General features: G+C 52.5%; 1 protein-coding gene across 1 annotated transcript in view; it reads left to right on the forward strand.

The window, feature by feature from the left end:
- IFNLR1 (interferon lambda receptor 1) overlaps positions 1-17,593 on the forward strand; it is a 36,719-nt gene extending 19,126 nt beyond the window's left edge. The window contains exons 3-9 of the mRNA XM_029945874.1: positions 13-191; positions 3,560-3,683; positions 9,551-9,735; positions 12,284-12,426; positions 14,621-14,780; positions 15,097-15,230; positions 16,276-17,593. Of these exons, the coding sequence (XP_029801734.1) occupies positions 13-191; positions 3,560-3,683; positions 9,551-9,735; positions 12,284-12,426; positions 14,621-14,780; positions 15,097-15,230; positions 16,276-17,043 (1,693 nt within the window). The 3' untranslated portion in view covers positions 17,044-17,593. The remainder of the gene's footprint in view (positions 1-12; positions 192-3,559; positions 3,684-9,550; positions 9,736-12,283; positions 12,427-14,620; positions 14,781-15,096; positions 15,231-16,275) is intronic.
- The last annotated feature ends 809 nt before the right edge of the window (positions 17,594-18,402 follow it).

The following is an 18,402-nucleotide window of genomic DNA, read 5'->3' on the forward strand; positions in this document are numbered from 1 at the left end:
GGTCCCGGCCAGCGGGGGCGGGGCCTGCGGCTCGGCCGCCCATTGGCTGCTTGTCCCAACCACCTGCCGGCCCGGTGGCCGCGGGGCTGCCGGGGGGACCTGGGCGCGCCCGGCGGGCGGCGCGGGAGCCGGCCTGGCGGGACTCGGCCGGTGGGTCCCCCTGCTCCTGTGCCTGCTGCAGTCCACTCGAGGTAAGGGCAGGGGGCTGCGGGGCCCCCGGGGGGCGGTGGAGCTCCCGGAAGGAGGGATGTGGCTTCAGCCTGCCGGCAGCCGGCGGACCGGAGGCAGATCGGCCCTGCCCACCCACCTACCACCCTATTTCTTCTAAACTTGGCTTGGACCTCAACAGACACGAGTCTGAAATTCCTTTCCGGGAGGAAACAGATCCAGATTCTTAATGCCTGTTCAGCTCCAGGTGAACAGAAAAAGACAGTGGCAGTTTGAAAAACGCAGACTCGTTGATTTCTAAAGGGCTGTTTAAGGTTCCCTGAAAGCACTGTCCTCTGCTCTCACAGGACACGAGATCCGCGCGACCCGGGGAAGTCAGACGGGAGTGTCCTGCCCTCCCCCGGAGTCCCCATCCCTTCCTCCTGGGCAGTTTCAGAAGATCCACCCAGACCTGAGGGGAGGGAGCTCTGGCTTAGTTCATGCGCTGCTGTTACTCTAACTAAAGCCATCTTTTTTCCCTGAGCTCCCGCTGGTAAATAAGGTGGCAGGAAACAAAATTCCCCAGGATAGGACCCAACCACCAAGCCCCAAGCAATCAGGAGAAGGTCCCAATATTGCCCCCAGTCGTAGACTTCCTCATCTTAGGCTAATAATTTAAGACCAAGAAGGGCCCTTGAGCATAATCTAATACTAATAATCTAATACTAATACTTCCTTGTGTTGGGCACACTACCCTGTTTAAGCAAAACAACCCAACCCTCCTATGAGGTAGGTTCTATTTTCTCCCTTTTCAGATGGGGGCACTGAGGCTCAGAGCAATTAGCGGACTTGCCCAAGAAGGATTGCAGAGCTAAGACACATAGAAGAGAAGACTAAGGCTGAAGCAAGCATGGCCAGCTTTGGCCGTGGGGTGGGTGGCTAGAGAAGGACCGTCCATCCACCTAGGTCAGCCCAGGGATGCCCCAGCCCCTGGCACTCTGCCTCAGTGACCGCTGTTGCAACTGGTAAGGGACAGTGCACCTGTGTGTATGTTGAGGGGTGGGGGTCCTCTGTCCCCCAACTCAATAGTTTTCCTGTCTGGACCTGGCTCTACTTTTCCCTGAGGAATATTTAATGTACCCAATACAAACTGTGGTGTGCGATGGTTTAGGGTGAGGATCAGCTAGCTCCAGGTTCAGATCCTGGCTCCCACACAAACTGGCTGTGTGGCCCCAGGCATATTACTTACGGCCCGTCTGTGAGTCTAGAGTCTAGTGCCCCTCCACGGAATAAGAATGACATCTGCCCCGCAGGGTGGTTTGTCCTGGGGATTGGATGAGGCTTTGTGTACAAAGTGCCAAACCAGTGCCTCCTACCCTCTGAAGGCTCAGTAAGTAAGGTAACGCTTCTAGTTGCTATTTCTCCACTGGGGCCAAGTTCAGACTTCAGACCTGTCCTGCCCACAAGATGCCTTATGAGCTAATTGCAGATAGACTTTGGCTTCTGCTGGTCACCTGCTAGAAAGCTGGGAACAAAGATATGTACCCCAGTGACACAGTTCCTACCAAAGATCACAGGATGAGGCAGAAGCAGGCACCCACATTTGGTTAAAAGACCAGGAGCAGGGAGCCATGCCGAGAGCCATCAGTACAACCACCCTGCACCCCGATGCCATTCTGTAACCTGTACGGATTTCCATCAGGGCCCGTGTGACACTTCAGGGCGCTGGATTCTCCCTGGGACCATGAGCTTCTGAAGGGCAGGAATGGAATTGTCTTCCTCCTTGAGACTCCTAGCACGGATGTCACTGGCCAATCAATAGTGGTCCACAGAGGTGGAAAGAATAAAGCTGAACAGGCCCCATGAGAACCTAGAGGAGAAAGTGTGATCAGGAGCACAGAATTTGGAGTTGGCTGGGCCTGGATGTGAATTCCGATTCTACAACTTGTCACCTGAGAAGACCTGTTTCCTCATCTGTAATGTGATGGCCGAAGTTAGCAGCTACATCCTAGGGACATGCAGAGGGTTGGAAGAAAATGCAACTAACATACGTCACATAGTTCCTGGCACATAGTTAGGACACAAAACACATTAGCTGCTATCATCATCACCATCATCACCATCACCATCATCATCATCACTACCATTTCTTAGAAATGTCAGGGAAGATTCCCTGAGGGAAGTGACTTTTGAATCAAGTCTTTAAAGGATTAGATGGTGGGGAAAAAAATAGAAGGTGAACACAGTCAAAGACTCCTGGGTTCAGAGGGACCCAAGAGAATGCAGTAGTTTGAGAAGGACAAGAAACAAGATTGGCTGCAGCCTGGTGAGCCCTCTAGGGAGCTAGACGGGAGAAGGTCGACAAGATGGCCCGTCATGTACCTCAGTATGAGCATGGACATTATTCTAAGGGCAAGGGAAGGACGTAGAACTGGGGAGTGGTGTCATCAGGTGTATATTTCAGAAGATGAGGGTTAGCTGCGAGGAAGGGGCACCGAGGAGGAGAAGGAGAAGCCAGTGAAGGGTGGTCAGGGAAAGTGCCACTGAAACACTGGCATCTGAGCAGAGATGGGAAGGAAGCAAAGGAGCGAGCCTGCTAGAGATCCAAGGGTGAGCAGTCCAGGCAGAGGGGACAGCTTGCAGAAAGGCCTGGAGGAGGAGCGTGCCTGGCATGCTCTAGAAACAGCAGAAAGGCCAGCGTGGCTGGAGAGCAGGGAGCACAGGGAGAGCAGTGGGTGGGATTAGGTAGGTCTTGTGGAGGATTATAAAGACTTTGGATTTAACCTTGAATGAAGTGAAAGCCAGTAGAGAGTTGAAAGCAGAAGAACCACAGGATCTGACTTTCATTTTAACCCTTGCTGCTCTGTGGGGATTGAAAGCAGGGAGACCAGTTGGGGGGCCTTTGGAATAATCCAAATTATCCCAATATTCACTCATGCAGCAAATATTTATTCTGCAGCTACTCTGAGCCAGGGACCATTGTAGGCAGGCTCTGGGGACATGGCTGAGAACAGAGCTGAGCCCCTGTTCCCGAGACCCTCAGGGCGGTTCCCTCCTGGCGTCCAGGAGCTCCAGCAGACGGTTCCTGTCCAGTGGTGTGCCTCCGAAGCCCTCATGTGCCAGGGCGGGGCAGGAGCTCCCTGTCGCGGCACAGATGATCCATTGAGGCCTAGGGAGGAGGAGGGGCCGCAGTACAGTCAGTCAGTGGCAAGGCCGTGAGTGGAGTCCTGACCCTGGGTTCCCAGCCTCCATCATGTCCCCTGTGCTTGAGCTACCCCAGATGCCTCCTGGTTCTCAAACTCAGCCAGAGCCTGACAGCCCAGCAAGCCACCCTTCAGCTCCAAATGGCCCATGTCAAGAGCAGCCAGGAGCTCCGGGCTTCAGGACCTCTCTCTCTCTCTCTCTCCCACAGGGAGGCCCCACCTGGCCCCTCCCCAGAACGTGACGCTGCTCTCTCGGAACTTCAGTGTGTACCTGACATGGCTCCCAGGGCCTGGCTACTCCCAGAATGTGACCTACTTTGTGGCCTATCAAAGGTAGAGGGGAGCCTCCAGTCTGGTGTTTGGGGGCGCCGAGGAGGTGGGCAGAGGCCAGAGGGGCTTGTGTGGGACTACTGCTCGGTGTGCTCAGCCGCCTGGTTCCCTGTGTCCCCGGGGAGATAGGGTGGGGCAGGTATCTGGAGAGAAGGAGATAAAGGTCAGGCGGTGGGAATGAGGTGGACTGGAGCACAGGGCACAGGCCATGGGCCTGCGGGGGGTGGGGCGGTCTTTGATAGGACTCAGAACAGGGCTTGAGGAGAGCTCCGAGGGTCCAGTGGTAGAATTCTCCAGGGCCTGGAGGCGGTGCTTGGAGTCGTGCCGCTGTCCAGGGAGGGCAGCGGTATCTCCCGCAGAGCCTGTGTCAGGCGTCGCTCGACCACCTTCCGCCTACGGAGACTTGTCCTACGCGACTGGTGGCCCAGGCAGCCACTGCTGACCCAGAGGAATCTGAAAGTGGAGGCAGATTTACCATCTTTGCATATAGATAGGAATCACCTGAAGCTCTTTCGTAGGAGGGTAGGATAATAAAAGCAAATAGTCAAGAGGACTCCTAGGCTCGGTGAGGAGGAGGAAGCAGGAAGGGGAGGTAAGTGCCATGGACGTAGGACCCGCCTGCACCAGGCTGAGTGCTAAGGTCTTGCACAAATAGTTCACTTCTTGCTCCACGGATCACCAGGCAGGCACTGCACTGCCCCCCATTTTAAAGGCAAGGAACCTGGGCTCAGAGAGGTGCCATGATTTACCCAAGGAAATCAAGGATGGAGCTGGAGGAAAAAGCCCAGTCTGTCTGACTCCAAAGCTTGTGCACTTCCTGTTCCGTCATGGTCCCTCCTTCTGTAGCATCCAGACATGAGCGATGGGGACCTGCCTTCGAAAAGGGCACAGGACCAGCAAGCTTTCAAAAGAAAGCCCTGCACGGGGGGGGGGGGCTGGGTGGCTCAGTTGGTTAAGCATTCGACTCCTGGTTTCAGCTCAGGGCATGAGTTCGGCTCAGGTTTGTGAGTTCGAGCCCTGCATTGGACTCCTGAGCTGGCAGCGCAGAGCCTGCGTGATATCCTCTCTGTCCCCCTTTCTCTGCCTCTCCCCTCTCTCAAAATAAGTAAATAAACTTAAAAAAAGAAAAGAACTATACAGAAATGTATCAGGAGGCAGAAGACTCCTAACAGGTGCTGCGTGCTTCCTGCGTGTCAGGCACTATGTGTGTACAAGAAATGTCATTATTCACACACAGCCCTGGGAGGAGGGAGCAGCCACGCCCCTCCGCAAGAGTATATTTCACTGAAAGTCACGTATCTGGGAGTAGAGGAGCCAGAATAAACCGATTAGAGCTGAAAGTCCACCCTCTAGACTTTATGACCTTTTCCTTCCCTTTTTAAACACCTATGAGGGTTTTATGGGCCCAGCACGCTTCCTCTGCCCCACTCTGTTCGGCACCTATGAGGGTTTTAAAATGACGGTATTCTGATTGTATTATTTTTTCATTTATTAGTTGGAATTATTTTACAAGGAGATCCTTCCTCTCCTGTAGTATTTGATATTCAGTGGTGCTCTTCAGATGGGCAAGACGGGACAAATGCTTCATTTTTTTTTCCGAAGTTTTCAAGATCATGAAGTAGTTCCCTGTCTTATCCCAAAGATGAACAATTTGGTTTTTTTAAATTATCATTATGAACTCAAGTACTTAAACATATCTGATGGTTTTAATTCATTGCAACTTGTCTACTCATTAAAACTTGAATCAACCCATCTCTGGCCAGCCAAAATCTTTTCATGTTGGCTCCTGAGTCTTTTTTTTTTCTCATGTGTATTTATTTTTGAGAGAGAGCCAGAGCACAAGTAGGGGAGGGGCAGAGAGAGAGGGAGACACAGAAACCGAAGCAGGCTCCAGGTTCTGAGCTGTCAGCACAGAGCCCAATGCGGGGCTTGAACCCACAAACTGTGAGATCATGACCTGAGCCGAAATCAGATGCTCAACCGACTGAACCACCCAGGTGCCCCAGCTCCTGAGTCCTTTTAATTTGTAAAATCTAGTAGTTTTGATTTCTTTCCTGCTGTTATAACGACATGTCCCAGGCCCATTTGCACAATTCCAGACCTAAAACCAGAATCAGCCGTTTGTCCATTTAGTAGCAAATGGTTTTAAAGGACACAATTGTGTGACAACTGTGCTGATCACTACTTTAGACCTTTGCAGTGAGGGTGAATGGGTAAAGAGATAGATAGCTGTAAGTCCACTGGTTCCTGGCTTCTGCTGAGATGGCTGATTATTTTTTTTAATGTTTTTAAATTTATTTTTGATACAGAAAGAGACAGATCATGAGAGGGGGAGGGGCAGAGAGAGAAGGAGACACAGAACAGGAAGCAGGCTCCAGGCTCTGAGCCAACTGTCAGCACAGAGCCTGACACGGGGCTTGAACCCACGAACATGAGATCTGACCTGAGCCAAAGTCGGAGGCTTAACCGACTGAGCCACCCAGGCGCCCCAAGATGGCTGATTAAATCAATGAGTCCCGTCCATGATCTCCTTATGAAATGATTTTTCAGCCACACCTGTTGTGTTCCTTCTAGAACATACTTTCTAGTTTTTTGCCATATACATCAGCTGAGAATTTTCTAGTTCTGGTTCGTTTTTACTTACCAGTCCTTCCTATGTGCCTGTCCCTCTCCCCTTTTACCATAAGCAGTAAGGAGAAATCGATCAGTCAGGTCACATCATCAACACTTTGCTTAGAAACCTCCTCAGCTGGGGCGTCTGGGTGGCTCAGTCAGTTGAGCGTCTGACCCTTCATTTCTGCTCAGGTCACGATCCCAAGGTTGTGGGATCGAACCCCGTGTTGGGCTCTGCACTGAGCATGGATCCTACTTAAGATTCTCTCTGTCTCTGTCTCTCTCCCCCACCCCTTCCTTGCTCACACTCTCTGAAAAAAAAAAAAGGAAAGAAAAAAAAAACCTCCTCAGCTACGTATCTAAGTTTATCACCTTTAACTTATATATCCCACCAAACACCAAAACACAATTCAGCCAAGTCTTTGCCACTCTCTAACAAGGATTGCCTTCCCCCCAGTTTCTGGCAAGACGTTCCTCCTTTGCCATCTGGGCTCTCCTCAGAACCGCCTTGCCATGACAAAATACCACAGCCTGGGTGGGTTAAACAACAGAAATTTATTTTCTCTCAGTTCTGGAGGCTGGAAGTCCAAGGTCAAGGTGTCAGCAGGTTCGCTTTCTCCTGAAGTGCCTCTCCTTGGCCGTGGAAGATGGTCATTTTCTCTCTGTGTTCTCATGTGGCCTTTCGTCTGTGTGAGAGGAGGCCTGGTAGTCTTTTCTCTTTTTAAAGACCGGAAGTCTAGGGTGCCTGGGGGCTCAGTCATTAAGTGTCTGACTTATCTCAGATCATGATCTTGTGGTTCGTGGGTTCGAGCCCCGCGTCAGGCTCTGTGCTGACAGCTCAGAGCCTGGAGCCTGCTTCAGATTCTGTGTCTCCCTCTCTCTCTGCCCCTCCCCAGCTTGCACTTTGTCTCTCTCTCTCTCTCAAAAATAAATACACATAAAAAAATTGAATATAACTATACCAGGTTTTATTTTATTGTTAATGTTTATATACTACAGCTCCACCAAGAAACGAAACAGAGTTTTTTCCAAAAATCTGTTCTCTTTGCCTGCCGCCATCTGGCCTCCTCTACTCACCGGTCATTCGTCCCCAAACGCGGAAGTCGCCCTGGCCTCTCCCTTCCTCACGTTCCACGTCCAGTCCATGAGCAAGTCCTATTAGCTTTACCCCCAAAATATAACCCCAGTCCAGCCCATTCTTGCCACCCCTCCTCTGTTGTCCCTTAGACCGCAGCTGTGGCCTCCCAGCTGGTGGATCAGAAATTAGGTCACCTCAGCCTCCCTGTTCAAAACTTTCCAGTGGCTTCCTAGCATTCTTGAAATAAAATCCAAGCTCCTTGGCAAGACGGGAAGGCCCTGCCTGCTCTTCCCACCCACCCTCTGCCCACACCTCTCCCTCCCTTGTCCGCTGGCCTTCAGCCATGTGGCCTCCTTGCTTTCTTCTAGACAGGTCAAGCTCCTTCCCAGAGCAGGCCTTTTGCTTTTTCTCTTCCTTCCCCCAGGACTTCACCTGGCTCCCTTGTCATTGCGGCCTCAATCTTACCTTCCTGGCCTTTCCTGAGCCACCTGTGGAAAGTAGCCTTCCCGCCCTGCTGGAGGCCCGCTCCCGCGGGTCCAAGGCTCCCTGAAGGGATAGCCACGGATGAGAGCAATGAAGGCACGCTCACGCAGTTCTTAGTTGGTCCAGCCCGACATCGTCTTGTCCTATCTCCTTATTATCCCCGTATCTCCTGTATCTCCTTATTAACTCCAGTATCTCTTGTATCTCCTGTATCTCCTGTATCTCCTATCTAGCCAGGTCTAGGGCCTTTATTTATAGACTTATGACATCAAAAGGTGGAATTTTTACAAATAATTCTCAGAGATAAAGATGCTTTGAAAAGGGTGCAGAAACAGGTTTTACAGAGGCATTTCTTCAGAACTATTCTAATTACAATGAGGTAACTTACACATCATAGGATAACAGGATATTCTCAGTGAAAAGCAGATAACATACACATTTGTTTGAACCGCTAGTAAATCTTACAACTAAGAAGATAGCAGGATGTTTTCAGTGAGAAGCAAGATAGCAAACACATTTTATAACAATGATGCTAAAATTCAGTCATAGACAGGGCCGGGAGGCATTCTATTTGGCTCACAAGAGGAAGAATACATTCGTGATGGTTAGTCAGTAAACCTTTTGTCAACCTTGTTCTTTGATGTTGAAGGTGTAAGGCCATAAGGCGCCCTAGAGGAGCCGGCCTTTGCATAGGAGTTTAACTTGTAACTACTCTTACCCATCCTCACAATGGGCACCAAATTAGCATATGTATGTGCAGTAGCTTATGCCTGGCTCTTGTTTGTTTCTTATTCCTAAGTTAGGCTTTCTGTCTCTGGGCCAGGGTAAACATTATCTTTGTGTTCTTTAACCCCCTTAATTTCCATGTCTTAAGTTTGTGAAGCTCAGTAGAAGAGCCTTTCCGACAAACATCTGCAGTGCCTTGTTTAACTTCCTCTTCAGAGAGGCGGGAATATGCTTCCTCCCATGAGGTTTCTGGGGAATATCGGTCTGATTTGGAACATTGTGAGGCCTAATCAATAGCAACAGGCTTAACTTTACATGAGCAATTAGTTAACAGAAGGAGATGCTAGCTTCCGCCCCTGTGGCAGGAGCCGTGCTACGTCATCCAGCAAGGCCAGTGTGGCTCCCAGCACCGCCCCCCACCACGCCATCCCCCCTTATCACTACGCCTACCTGCTCCCAGATTCACCTCAGTGATGGGATGGTTGTCTCTTACCCACTTCCCCCAGAGCGTGCGCTCCGAGGGCAGGACCTGTTGGGCATTGCCAGTTCCCCAAGAATAATGCCCAGTGTGCAGGTCCCTTCTCTGGATGCAGGAGTTCTCAGAACATAGACCTGCCGACAGGCACGCAGCAGCCAGCACGATGCCTGGCACACAGCAGGTGGCCCCCAAGGCTGCTGGTACTTGTGAGGGCAGCCACCCTGCAGCACCCAGGGGCCAGGAGGAGGAGGAGGCTGGCCTGTTGAGGCCCCGGAGCCAGGGAGGGACGCGGCCAGGATCCCACCACATGCCTCTCCAGAGCCTGAGCCCCTAACCGGACTGTTCTCATTCTGTCCCCAGCCCATGACTGGCTAAGAGGGCAGACGGACGGGTGGACCATCAGGCGGATGAAGGGACAGGGGAGCCCGTGTTCCCCAAGCTCCCTCACCCCAGAGGCTGAATCTGCAGCCCACGCTCTGTCTCCTCCCGCAGCGCTCCAACCCCCAAACGATGGCGGAAAGTGAAAAAATGTGCAGGAACCAAAGAGCTGGCATGTTCTCTGATGTGCCTGGAGAAACAGGACCTGTACAACAAGTTCAAGGGGCGTGTGTGGGCAGTTTCTCCCGGCGCCAGGTCCCCGCCGGTGGAGTCCGAGTACCTGGATTACCTCTTTGACGGTAGGTCTCGGGCTGGGGGACCAGGTGGGAGGCTCCCCGTCCAGGAACTTGACTCAGTGGAGCTGCTGTCCCGGCCTCTCTCTCCACTTCCCCAAAGCAGGGGCAGCCTGGCATGGTGGCGGGGTGTTAGGGGAGTTCTGCCAGAGTATACTTATTTCTTTTTTTTTTAATTATTTTTAATGTTTTATTTATTTTTGATACAGAGAAAGACAGAGCATGAGAGGGGGAGGGGCAGAGAGAGAGGGAGACACAGAACCGGAAGCAGGCTCCAGGCTCTGAGCTAGCTGTCAGCACAGAGCCTGACGCGGGGCTCGAACCCATGAACGTGAGATCTGACCTGAGCTGAAGTCGGAGGCTTAACCAGCTGAGCCACCCAGGCGCCCCTAGAGTATACTTATTTCTATTATTTATGTTCAAATTCTCTTCAAGAAACAATTTTTTAAAATTCTGTTGCAAAAATAACAGCTGCACAGTGTAGAATTTGGAGGGGGGAGGGAAAGAAGGTATGTATACCACATTTAGAAATCACCAGTGTTGGGGCCCCTGGGGGAGCTCAGTTGGTGAAGTGTCCAACTTCAGCTCAGGTCATAAAATCCTATAGTTCATGGGTTCCAGCTCCGTGTTGGGCTCTGTGCTGACAGCTCAGAGCCTGGAGTCTGCTTCTGATCCTGTGTTTCCCTCTTTCTCTCTGCCTGCTCATGTTCTATCTCTCAAAAACAAACAAACAAATAAATGTTAAAAAAAAATAATAAACATGAAGAAAGCACTTTTCTCTTCCCGGTATATTTTATTTCCAATCCTAATGATGAACCTGTGGGGTTCATTTTCATTGACCCATTAAAAAAATCAATCAGTCAAGTATGAGTCACAAAAGTTAAGGAAATTACCAGGATACACAGCTATTAAGAGGTGGAGATGGATGTGAATCCGGGTCTTTCTAATCTTGGACATGGTATTAGAGCCGACCAGGAGCGAGGTGGGGGGTAGTGAGGCGGAGAGGAGAAATGCTCAGACAATGGCCTCACAGAGCCGAGCTCTGTAACTTGCTGCCCAGTCTTATCAGAATATTTGGGAGCAAAATAAGGCTCAGATAGAGAGGAGGAAGGGCTTGAATGAAGCGGGGAGGGAGAGTAGAAAGGAAGAGCTGACCTGGGTAGAAGCTGGCTGGATGGACAGACAAAAAGGGGAGAAGGGTGGATGGGTAAGAAGAGAGGAAGCAGGGCGGGGGTGCAGAGGACCCGGTGGAGGAGGGGAAGGAAGGAGGCCACGTGGAAAGACACCCTCACAAGGAAGGAAGCAGGTGTGGATGGGGAAGGCGGAGGACAGGAAGGAAAGGCAGATGGATGGGTCGGTGGCTAGACAGAAGCTCGATAGAAGGCTGGCTGGCTGCCTGGGAAGGGTCAGAAGGACAGAGACAAGGGAAGAAGGAAGGGGGGAGGGAGGGAGGGGGGAAAGATGTATGGAAAGTGAAGAAGAGGGGCGCCTGGGGGGCTCAGTCAGTTGAGCATCCGGCTTCAGCTCAGGTCATGATCTTACGTTCGTGGGTTCGAGCCCCACGTTGGGCTCTGTGCTGACAGCTCAGAGCCTGGAGCCTGTGTCACATTCTGTGTCTCCCTCTCTCTCTGACCCTCCCCTGCTCACGCTGTCTCGCTCTCTCTCAAAAATGAACATTAAAAAATTAATAAAAAAAAGGAAGTGAAGAAGAATGGATGGATGGGGAGGGTGGATGGCGGGAAGGCAGGTGGTTGGCGAGGCTGAAGGCAGGAAGACAGTATAAAGGAACAGGAAGGAAGGATCGATGGGAAGGCGACTGGGCAGACAGGCTAGAAGAGCGAAGGGTGAACTAACAGTTGGATGGACAGGAGTAGAGATGACAAGGAAAGATGCGGCGAGGAGGTTGCTTTTTTAAGAATTATTGATTTTGGTGTTGCCTCCCTCTCCCTGAAGTTTCCGGACTTTCCCACAGCGCGCCCCACGCCAGGATGACCCTCCCTGCCTTTTCCTGCCCTTGGCTGTGGCCCCGGTCATTTTCTCGCTTGAGTTTTGGTAGTTTGCATATTTCATTTGCCCCTAATTTCTTCCAGCTCCTGGAGGTCAAGATCCCCTTTCCAGCCAGCTCCCTGCCCAGGCTTCGTAGGTCATCAGTGTCCACTGGACTCTGACCCGCAGACCTGAGACAACGCATGTGTCATTTGCAGCTACTCTGTGGTGGGGTGGCACCAAGTGGGCAGTGTTCTGACAGCCCAGTGATACGTGACAGGCGCCCAGGGGCCAGGGACAGCATGAGGAAAGGCGGGTTAGCTGTGAGCTTGGCCTGCTCATTTCACCTCTCTGAGCCTCAGTTTGCCCTTCTGTAAGATGGGAATGGGCCCTATCCCAAGGTCACTGCAAGGCTCCAGTAAAATGGCTTTAAGGCTCTTGATGCCAACCCCAGAGCCGTTTTTCCCTCTCCAGGAGGGCTCTCTGGGCTGGAGGTGGGGCGCAGGGGAGCAGGCCTGCCTGGACACAGGGAGACGGATGCTCACAGGTCCTGTTCTGTTTCTGCCAGTGGAGCCAGCCCCACCTGTGCTGGTCGTCACCCGGACGGAGGAGGTCCTGAGCATCAATGCCACGTACCAGCTGCCGCACTGCATGCCGCCACCGGATCTGAAGTACGAGGTGGATTTCTGGAAGGAGGGAACCAGAAACAAAGTATGAAGCCCCTTTCCTGCCCCCTGGCTGGACCCCTCCCTTCCCCTACAGCCCCACCAAACCCCAGCGCCTACCACCTTCCCTCCTACTTTCTGCACACCTCCTCCAGGAAGCCTTCCCCGCATAGCTGCACTCCTGGCAGTCACTCCCTGACTCTGTGCAGCATGTTTGGCCTGTAGCCCACCCCTGCCCTTTTCCACCTAAGAGGCCAAGTACAGGGCATCCTGCCCCTGCACGTTATAGGTGGAAACAGCACAGTTTTTCCACCCTATATAAATATATAAATTATGAAATCCATTTCTTCCAATGATATCTGATTGAAGCATGATAGGCTCTAGGAGGTCTGCTTGCCAAGCCACTGGACCCATTACCAACATATCAGAAAGTACAGATACGTTCTAGAAAGAAAACGGAAAGTACCCAGAGGCCACCTCAAACACCCAACTTCAGACTTGTTTCTCGTATACGCACGTGCGCCTGTCTGCACGTGTTTATTGAGGTCGGCAAGCTTTTCCTGTAAAGAGCCAGAGAGCAGATGTTTTCAATGTTGAGAGTCACGGGGTCAGTCAAAGCTAGTCAACTCTGCGCCTACCACACAGAGGCAGTCATAAACACTAGGTCACAATAGAGGCATAGCTGGCTTCTAGGAAAACGCTGTGTACAGAAGAAGGTAGCAGGTCACATTTGACCCATGTGGTTTACTGTCCCCTGTTTTTATTCTTTCTTTTGCTGAACGAGCATTTACACTCCTGACCCCCTGCATATGCACTCTGGATCCCAGGGGACATAGATTGTCTTCTGATGCGGTCCCTGCCTTGAAGAATATCTTAAACATTGTAGGGGCGCCTGGTGACTCCGTGGGTTAAGCGTCCCACTTCAGCCCAGCTCCTGATCTAACGGTTCATGAGTTCGAGCCCCGGGTCGGCCTTTGTGTGACAGCTCAGAGCCTGGAGCCAGCTTCAGATTCTGTGTCGCCCTCTCTCTCTGTCCCTCCCCCCGCTCGCATTTGTCTCTCTCTCTCTGTCTCTCAAAAATAAATAATATTTTAAAAAATTTTTTTCAAGAACATCTCAAACATTCTAGACCAGCACTGTCCAATAGAAGTATCATGTGAACGGGTACCTGGGTGGCTCAGTTGGTAAGCATCCGACTTCAGCTCAGGTCGTGATCTCATGGTTCATGAGTTCAAGTCCCACATCGGGTGAGTACAAGCCCTGCTTCAGGTAAGTCTCAGCTCCCTCCCTCCCTCCCTCTCTCTCTCTCTCAATGCCCCTTGCTCACTTGTGTCTTCTCTCTCAAAGAAAATAAATAAGTAAATAAATTTTTTAAATATTAAAAACGGAAATATATTGTGAACCATGTGTGTCATTTCAAATGTTCCTCTTTAAATTAAGAAACCAAGTTAATTTTAATAATTCATTTCATCCCATAAAATGTTATCATTTCAACGTGTAAATAACATAAAAACTGCTAGCATGTTTTACATTCTTTTTGCACCTGGTCATTGAATTTTTTTTTATGTTTATTTATTTTTGAGAGAGAGAGAGGGAGATGGAGCATGAGCAGAGGCAGGGTAGAGAGAGAGGGAGACACAGAATCGGAAGCAGGCTCCAGGCTCCGAGCTGTCAGCACAGAGCCCGACGCGGGGCTCGAACACGAACTGTGACCTCATGACCTGAGCCTGAAGTCAGACTGACTGAGCCCCCCAGGCGCCCCACACCTAGTTTCGAAAGCCAGTGTGTATTTTATAGTTGGAGCGTATCTCAGTTGGGACCAGTCACACTTCAAGTGCTAGTCACATGTGCCCAGGGGCCACCAGACTGGTCAGGGATGCCCTAGAGGTGCCGGATCTGTAGCGGCTGGATGATACTCCCTACCCCCAAATACACTGTGAGGCTCCGAGTGCAGGCAGCCTGTGGAGTCTGCCCTTCAAAGAGGGGACCCGCAGGCCCTGGGGGAGGGGGCGTGCGCACAAGGGGGACCTTGAGTGCGGGGCTGCTTCGGAGCACAGACCATCTCACGCCAAGACTCAGTGGAAAAGAAGCCAGATGACGTTGGGAACTGTGCACTTAATGCTTCAACTCCAATGCAGAGAAAGAAGATGCGGGGGTCACCGCAGGATCCTGCCGGCCCCACCCTGTCCCGGTGGCACAGCCAGTCCCCACAGCAGAACCCCTGTTGTCTCTCCAAACAGACACGATTTCCAGCCATCCCCCAGGGCCAGCCAGTCCAGATACCCCTGCAGCCAGCCGCCAGCGGACACCACTGCCTCAGTGCCAGAACCATCTACACCTTTGGTGACCCTAAGTACAGTGGGTTCTCCGAGCCTACCTGCTTCTTCCTGGAGGCCCCGGGTGAGTGCAAAGTGATACAGAAGTGAGGATCCTCCCACCCGCAATCCCCAGAACATAACCATCTTCATCAAGGTGATGAAGAGAATGGGTCTAGAGCTAGACTCCCCTCAATGAAAATCCCAGCTTCCCCATACCTGCTGTGTGTCTTTGGGTAGCTTACATAACCCCTCTGAGTCTTGGTTTCCATAGTCTGTAGGATTGGCTTATTCTTATGAGGGTTACGGGAGATAATGTACGTGAAGCCCGCTGTATGTGTGCAGCTGATAGATGGGAGCCATGGTCATTGTTTCCATAGTTCTTATTCTTTCTTCCTTAGGAGCCAGCTGGGTATTCCTGGTGTTGCTGCTGCTTCTGCTCCCACTGCTGTTGGTCATCGCCATAGGCTATGTGGTCTGGAAGAGTTTCACGGAGAACCCTTGGTTTCCGCAGGCAGAGGTGCCATGGGCCCTGGTACGGCAAATGTGGGCACATGCAACGGTGGGGGTGGGAGGAGAGGGTTGTTCATAAGAATAAGGAAATGGGGCTGGACTTAGATGTAGCTCAGACACACAGACTATCGAGATGGTCCGTGTTGTGGACCTCTCCTGTCTTCGTGTCTAAATTTCCACCATTAGTAATTCATTCCTTTGGCACCAAATTGAAATTGTAAATATCCGTGGGAGGGAGAAGTGCCTTGGGTCCCCGTAGTGAAATAACATCATCTTTGCCAAGGATTTGTCGGGCACTGAGAGCAGAGCCACCGGCTTTGGGACTCAGGGGACATGCCCAGAAGGGGGAAGGGGAGAGGGTAGTTCCAAAAGGGGAAATCTTAGAAGGGTCCCAATACTTCGTTCCCAGTTTACCCAAGGGGGAGCCTTGCCTAGGCTGACCCTGGGATCGCCTCCCTTGTCTGCCGGCTCACTCCCTTAAGGCTGGGGGCCAGCTAGAAACAGATGGGTCCAATTTGTTCAAACGAGGGCCTGCTGAGGGTGGCTGGGCCATAGGCGGGGCCTGGTGGACACTCAGGGCAGGGTGGCTTTGAGAATGGATTCTGAGTGTCTTTGCCACACAGGGGTGTTTTCAACGTCCCTGCAGGGAAATCCCAACCAGACGCCAACGTCTGTGTTAGACATGGCTGCGCCCTGCCCCACCCCTCTGCCTGCCCGTTACGTGGAAAGTCGCCAGTTTCCAGCAGCCACAGCGCCCCCATCCCGGGGGCGGCCTCTGGCCTCTGGTGTCCACTGTGCCTGTGCATGTGGCTAGTGCCAGGGAGTTAGCGCCACTGCCACCCTCCCCGCCCCTCACCCGATGGTGCCCTGAGCCCAAGGCAGTGATGACAGGCTCTGCCTGCAGCGCTCCCCAGCCCCGCTGAGTTCTCCTACTCCCTTACTAGAGTTTCCGGGGATCGCTTCCCAAAAGAACTGTTTACATTTGCATCTTTGTCTCGGGGTCTGTTTCCAGGGGAAACCCAGGCTTCAGGAAAGCCTGACTTTTCTCTTCTTTTCTCCCAAATCAGGACTTTACTGGACACCGACACCCCGTGGCAACCTTTCAGCCCTGTGGCCCTGAGTCCCCCGATGTCTTGATCCTCTGTCCCCAGAAGGAGCTGACCAGAAGGGTCAGGCCGAGCCCTGGTGTGAGGGCCCCAGCCACGGTCCAGACAGAATCACAGAAGGACAGTGCCGAGGAGGAGGACACAGACGACAGTGGCAGCTTCCAGCCCTACATTGAACCACCGCCCTTCCTGGGGCAAGACCACCAGACGCCAGGGCACTCCGAGGCTGGGGGCACCTGGACTCCTCCCATCCAGGACGAACGCTCCTCGGCCACGGAGGCTTCAGACAGAAGCTGGGCCAGCACTGAGGGCTCCTCTCCCTGGGATGAGCCCGGGTCTTCTTGCTATTTAGCCAAGAAGGGGCCAGGCCGAGGGCCCGGAGGGGAGGGGGGTCAGCAGCCTCTCCTACTCCCCAAATTCTCCCAGGACTTGAGTTTCCTGGAAGATCCTGTGAAAGACGCCCTTCCCTCCTGGACCAGCTGCGTTTCATCACCGGGGCTGAATCTGGTCCCTGAGGAGCCCCCTGTTTCTCTTCACACACTGACCTTTTGCTGGGACAGCAGCCCTGAAGATGAAGAGGAGGAGGAGGAAGAAGGAGGGGGAGGAGGAGATGGAGGGGGAGAGGAGAGGAAATCAGAAGTTGAGGATGATGTTACTGACAACTGGGCTGAGAGCCGCCAGAAGGTTGAGGTCAGAGCAGGGACACTAGGGCATTACATGGCCAGGTGAGCTTTCTTCAGTCCCTCCAAGTCCATGCTCTCCAAGGACCCAAGACGCCACCGAGACTCGAGAGCCTGGGGGCATCCTCACGGAGGCCGTGGAGGGCTCCTGCAGCACGTCAGAAACCCCAGCTGCGGAACCCACCCCATCCTTTGACTACCAGCCTTGGGCTGAGCTCTAAGAAGGGTGAAGACAAAAATGGGCTGAGGTCAGAGGCTGGTTGGGTGTCCCATCCCCCCACTGCCTCTGGGGTGACAGGCCGGGTAGAGAAAGCCTCCCTGGACAACATGAAACAGGTGCAGTCAGGTCACAGTGGACAACCAAGGGCTGGCAACACAAGGGACCCTCTGGATCTGGGTGCAGGACGTTTGGAGCTCATCTTTAGGAGTGTCGTAGCTTTCTCCAGCTTCCAGCAGCTGCTGAGCTCCTCCTCCCCCGGGTCTCAGTCCCGGGTTCATGGTCCTCTAGGGTGGGCCTCAGTGAAGAAAACTCCAGTAAGCAAGGGATGTTGGAGAGGAAAGGGTGGTCTCATTCAAATCCCAGTCTCTGACTTATGGAATTACACAGCTTTTTATTGCCTTTTTTTTTTAAGAGAGAGAGAGAGAATGAGCATGAGCAGCAGAGGGGCAGAGAGAGAGAGGGAGAGAGAATCCCAAGGAGATTCTGCACAGTCAGCACAGAGCCTGACGTGGGGCTCAAACTCACAAACTGTGAGATCATGATCTGAGCTGAAATCAAGAGTCAGACGCTTAACTGACAGAGCCACCCAGGCATCCCTACACAGCTTTTGTCATCCGACAGACCTGGTTTCAGATCCCAGCTCTGCCATTTACCAGTCATGTGACTTCGGGTAGGCCATCTTCCTTCTCTGTCGCTGGGTTTCCTCATCTGCAGCCAGCAAGCACCTGGGGTGTGCAGAGGGGCCCGAGACAGACGTGTGGCGCCGTGCCTGCCCCATTCTCGGCATCGTCTGGGTGGTGGCGGGTAGATCCCCACCCGCCCAGGCTCTGTGCAGACCGCAGGCCATCGCCCACCTGTGACCCCTCAACCGAGACACTAGAAACATTCACTTTTCAGCTGGTCCCCCCTTAGTCTGCCTTCTGCCATCCGTCTTCACTTCCTCTCTCGTCCTGGTCAGGAAACTGCACTCTCAGAAGCCAGAGCCCAGCCAAAAAGGACCCCAATTTCTCTCCTCTTTCCCAGAAAAGAAAGAACCAAGTGATCCACCTTCCAGGGCGTCCAATTTGTTGGGGTTGGGGTAACAACCCAGCAGAGATCTGGACTCGTGGGTCTGTGATCCCCGTTTTAGACTGCACTTTGGGCCTGTGGTTTTAAGGAAGGCCCATTTTCCCTTCTAGCTAGAGAATC

Source organism: Suricata suricatta, chromosome 8 (genome assembly GCF_006229205.1).
Source record: "Suricata suricatta isolate VVHF042 chromosome 8, meerkat_22Aug2017_6uvM2_HiC, whole genome shotgun sequence".
Taxonomy (NCBI): Eukaryota; Metazoa; Chordata; class Mammalia; order Carnivora; family Herpestidae; genus Suricata; species Suricata suricatta.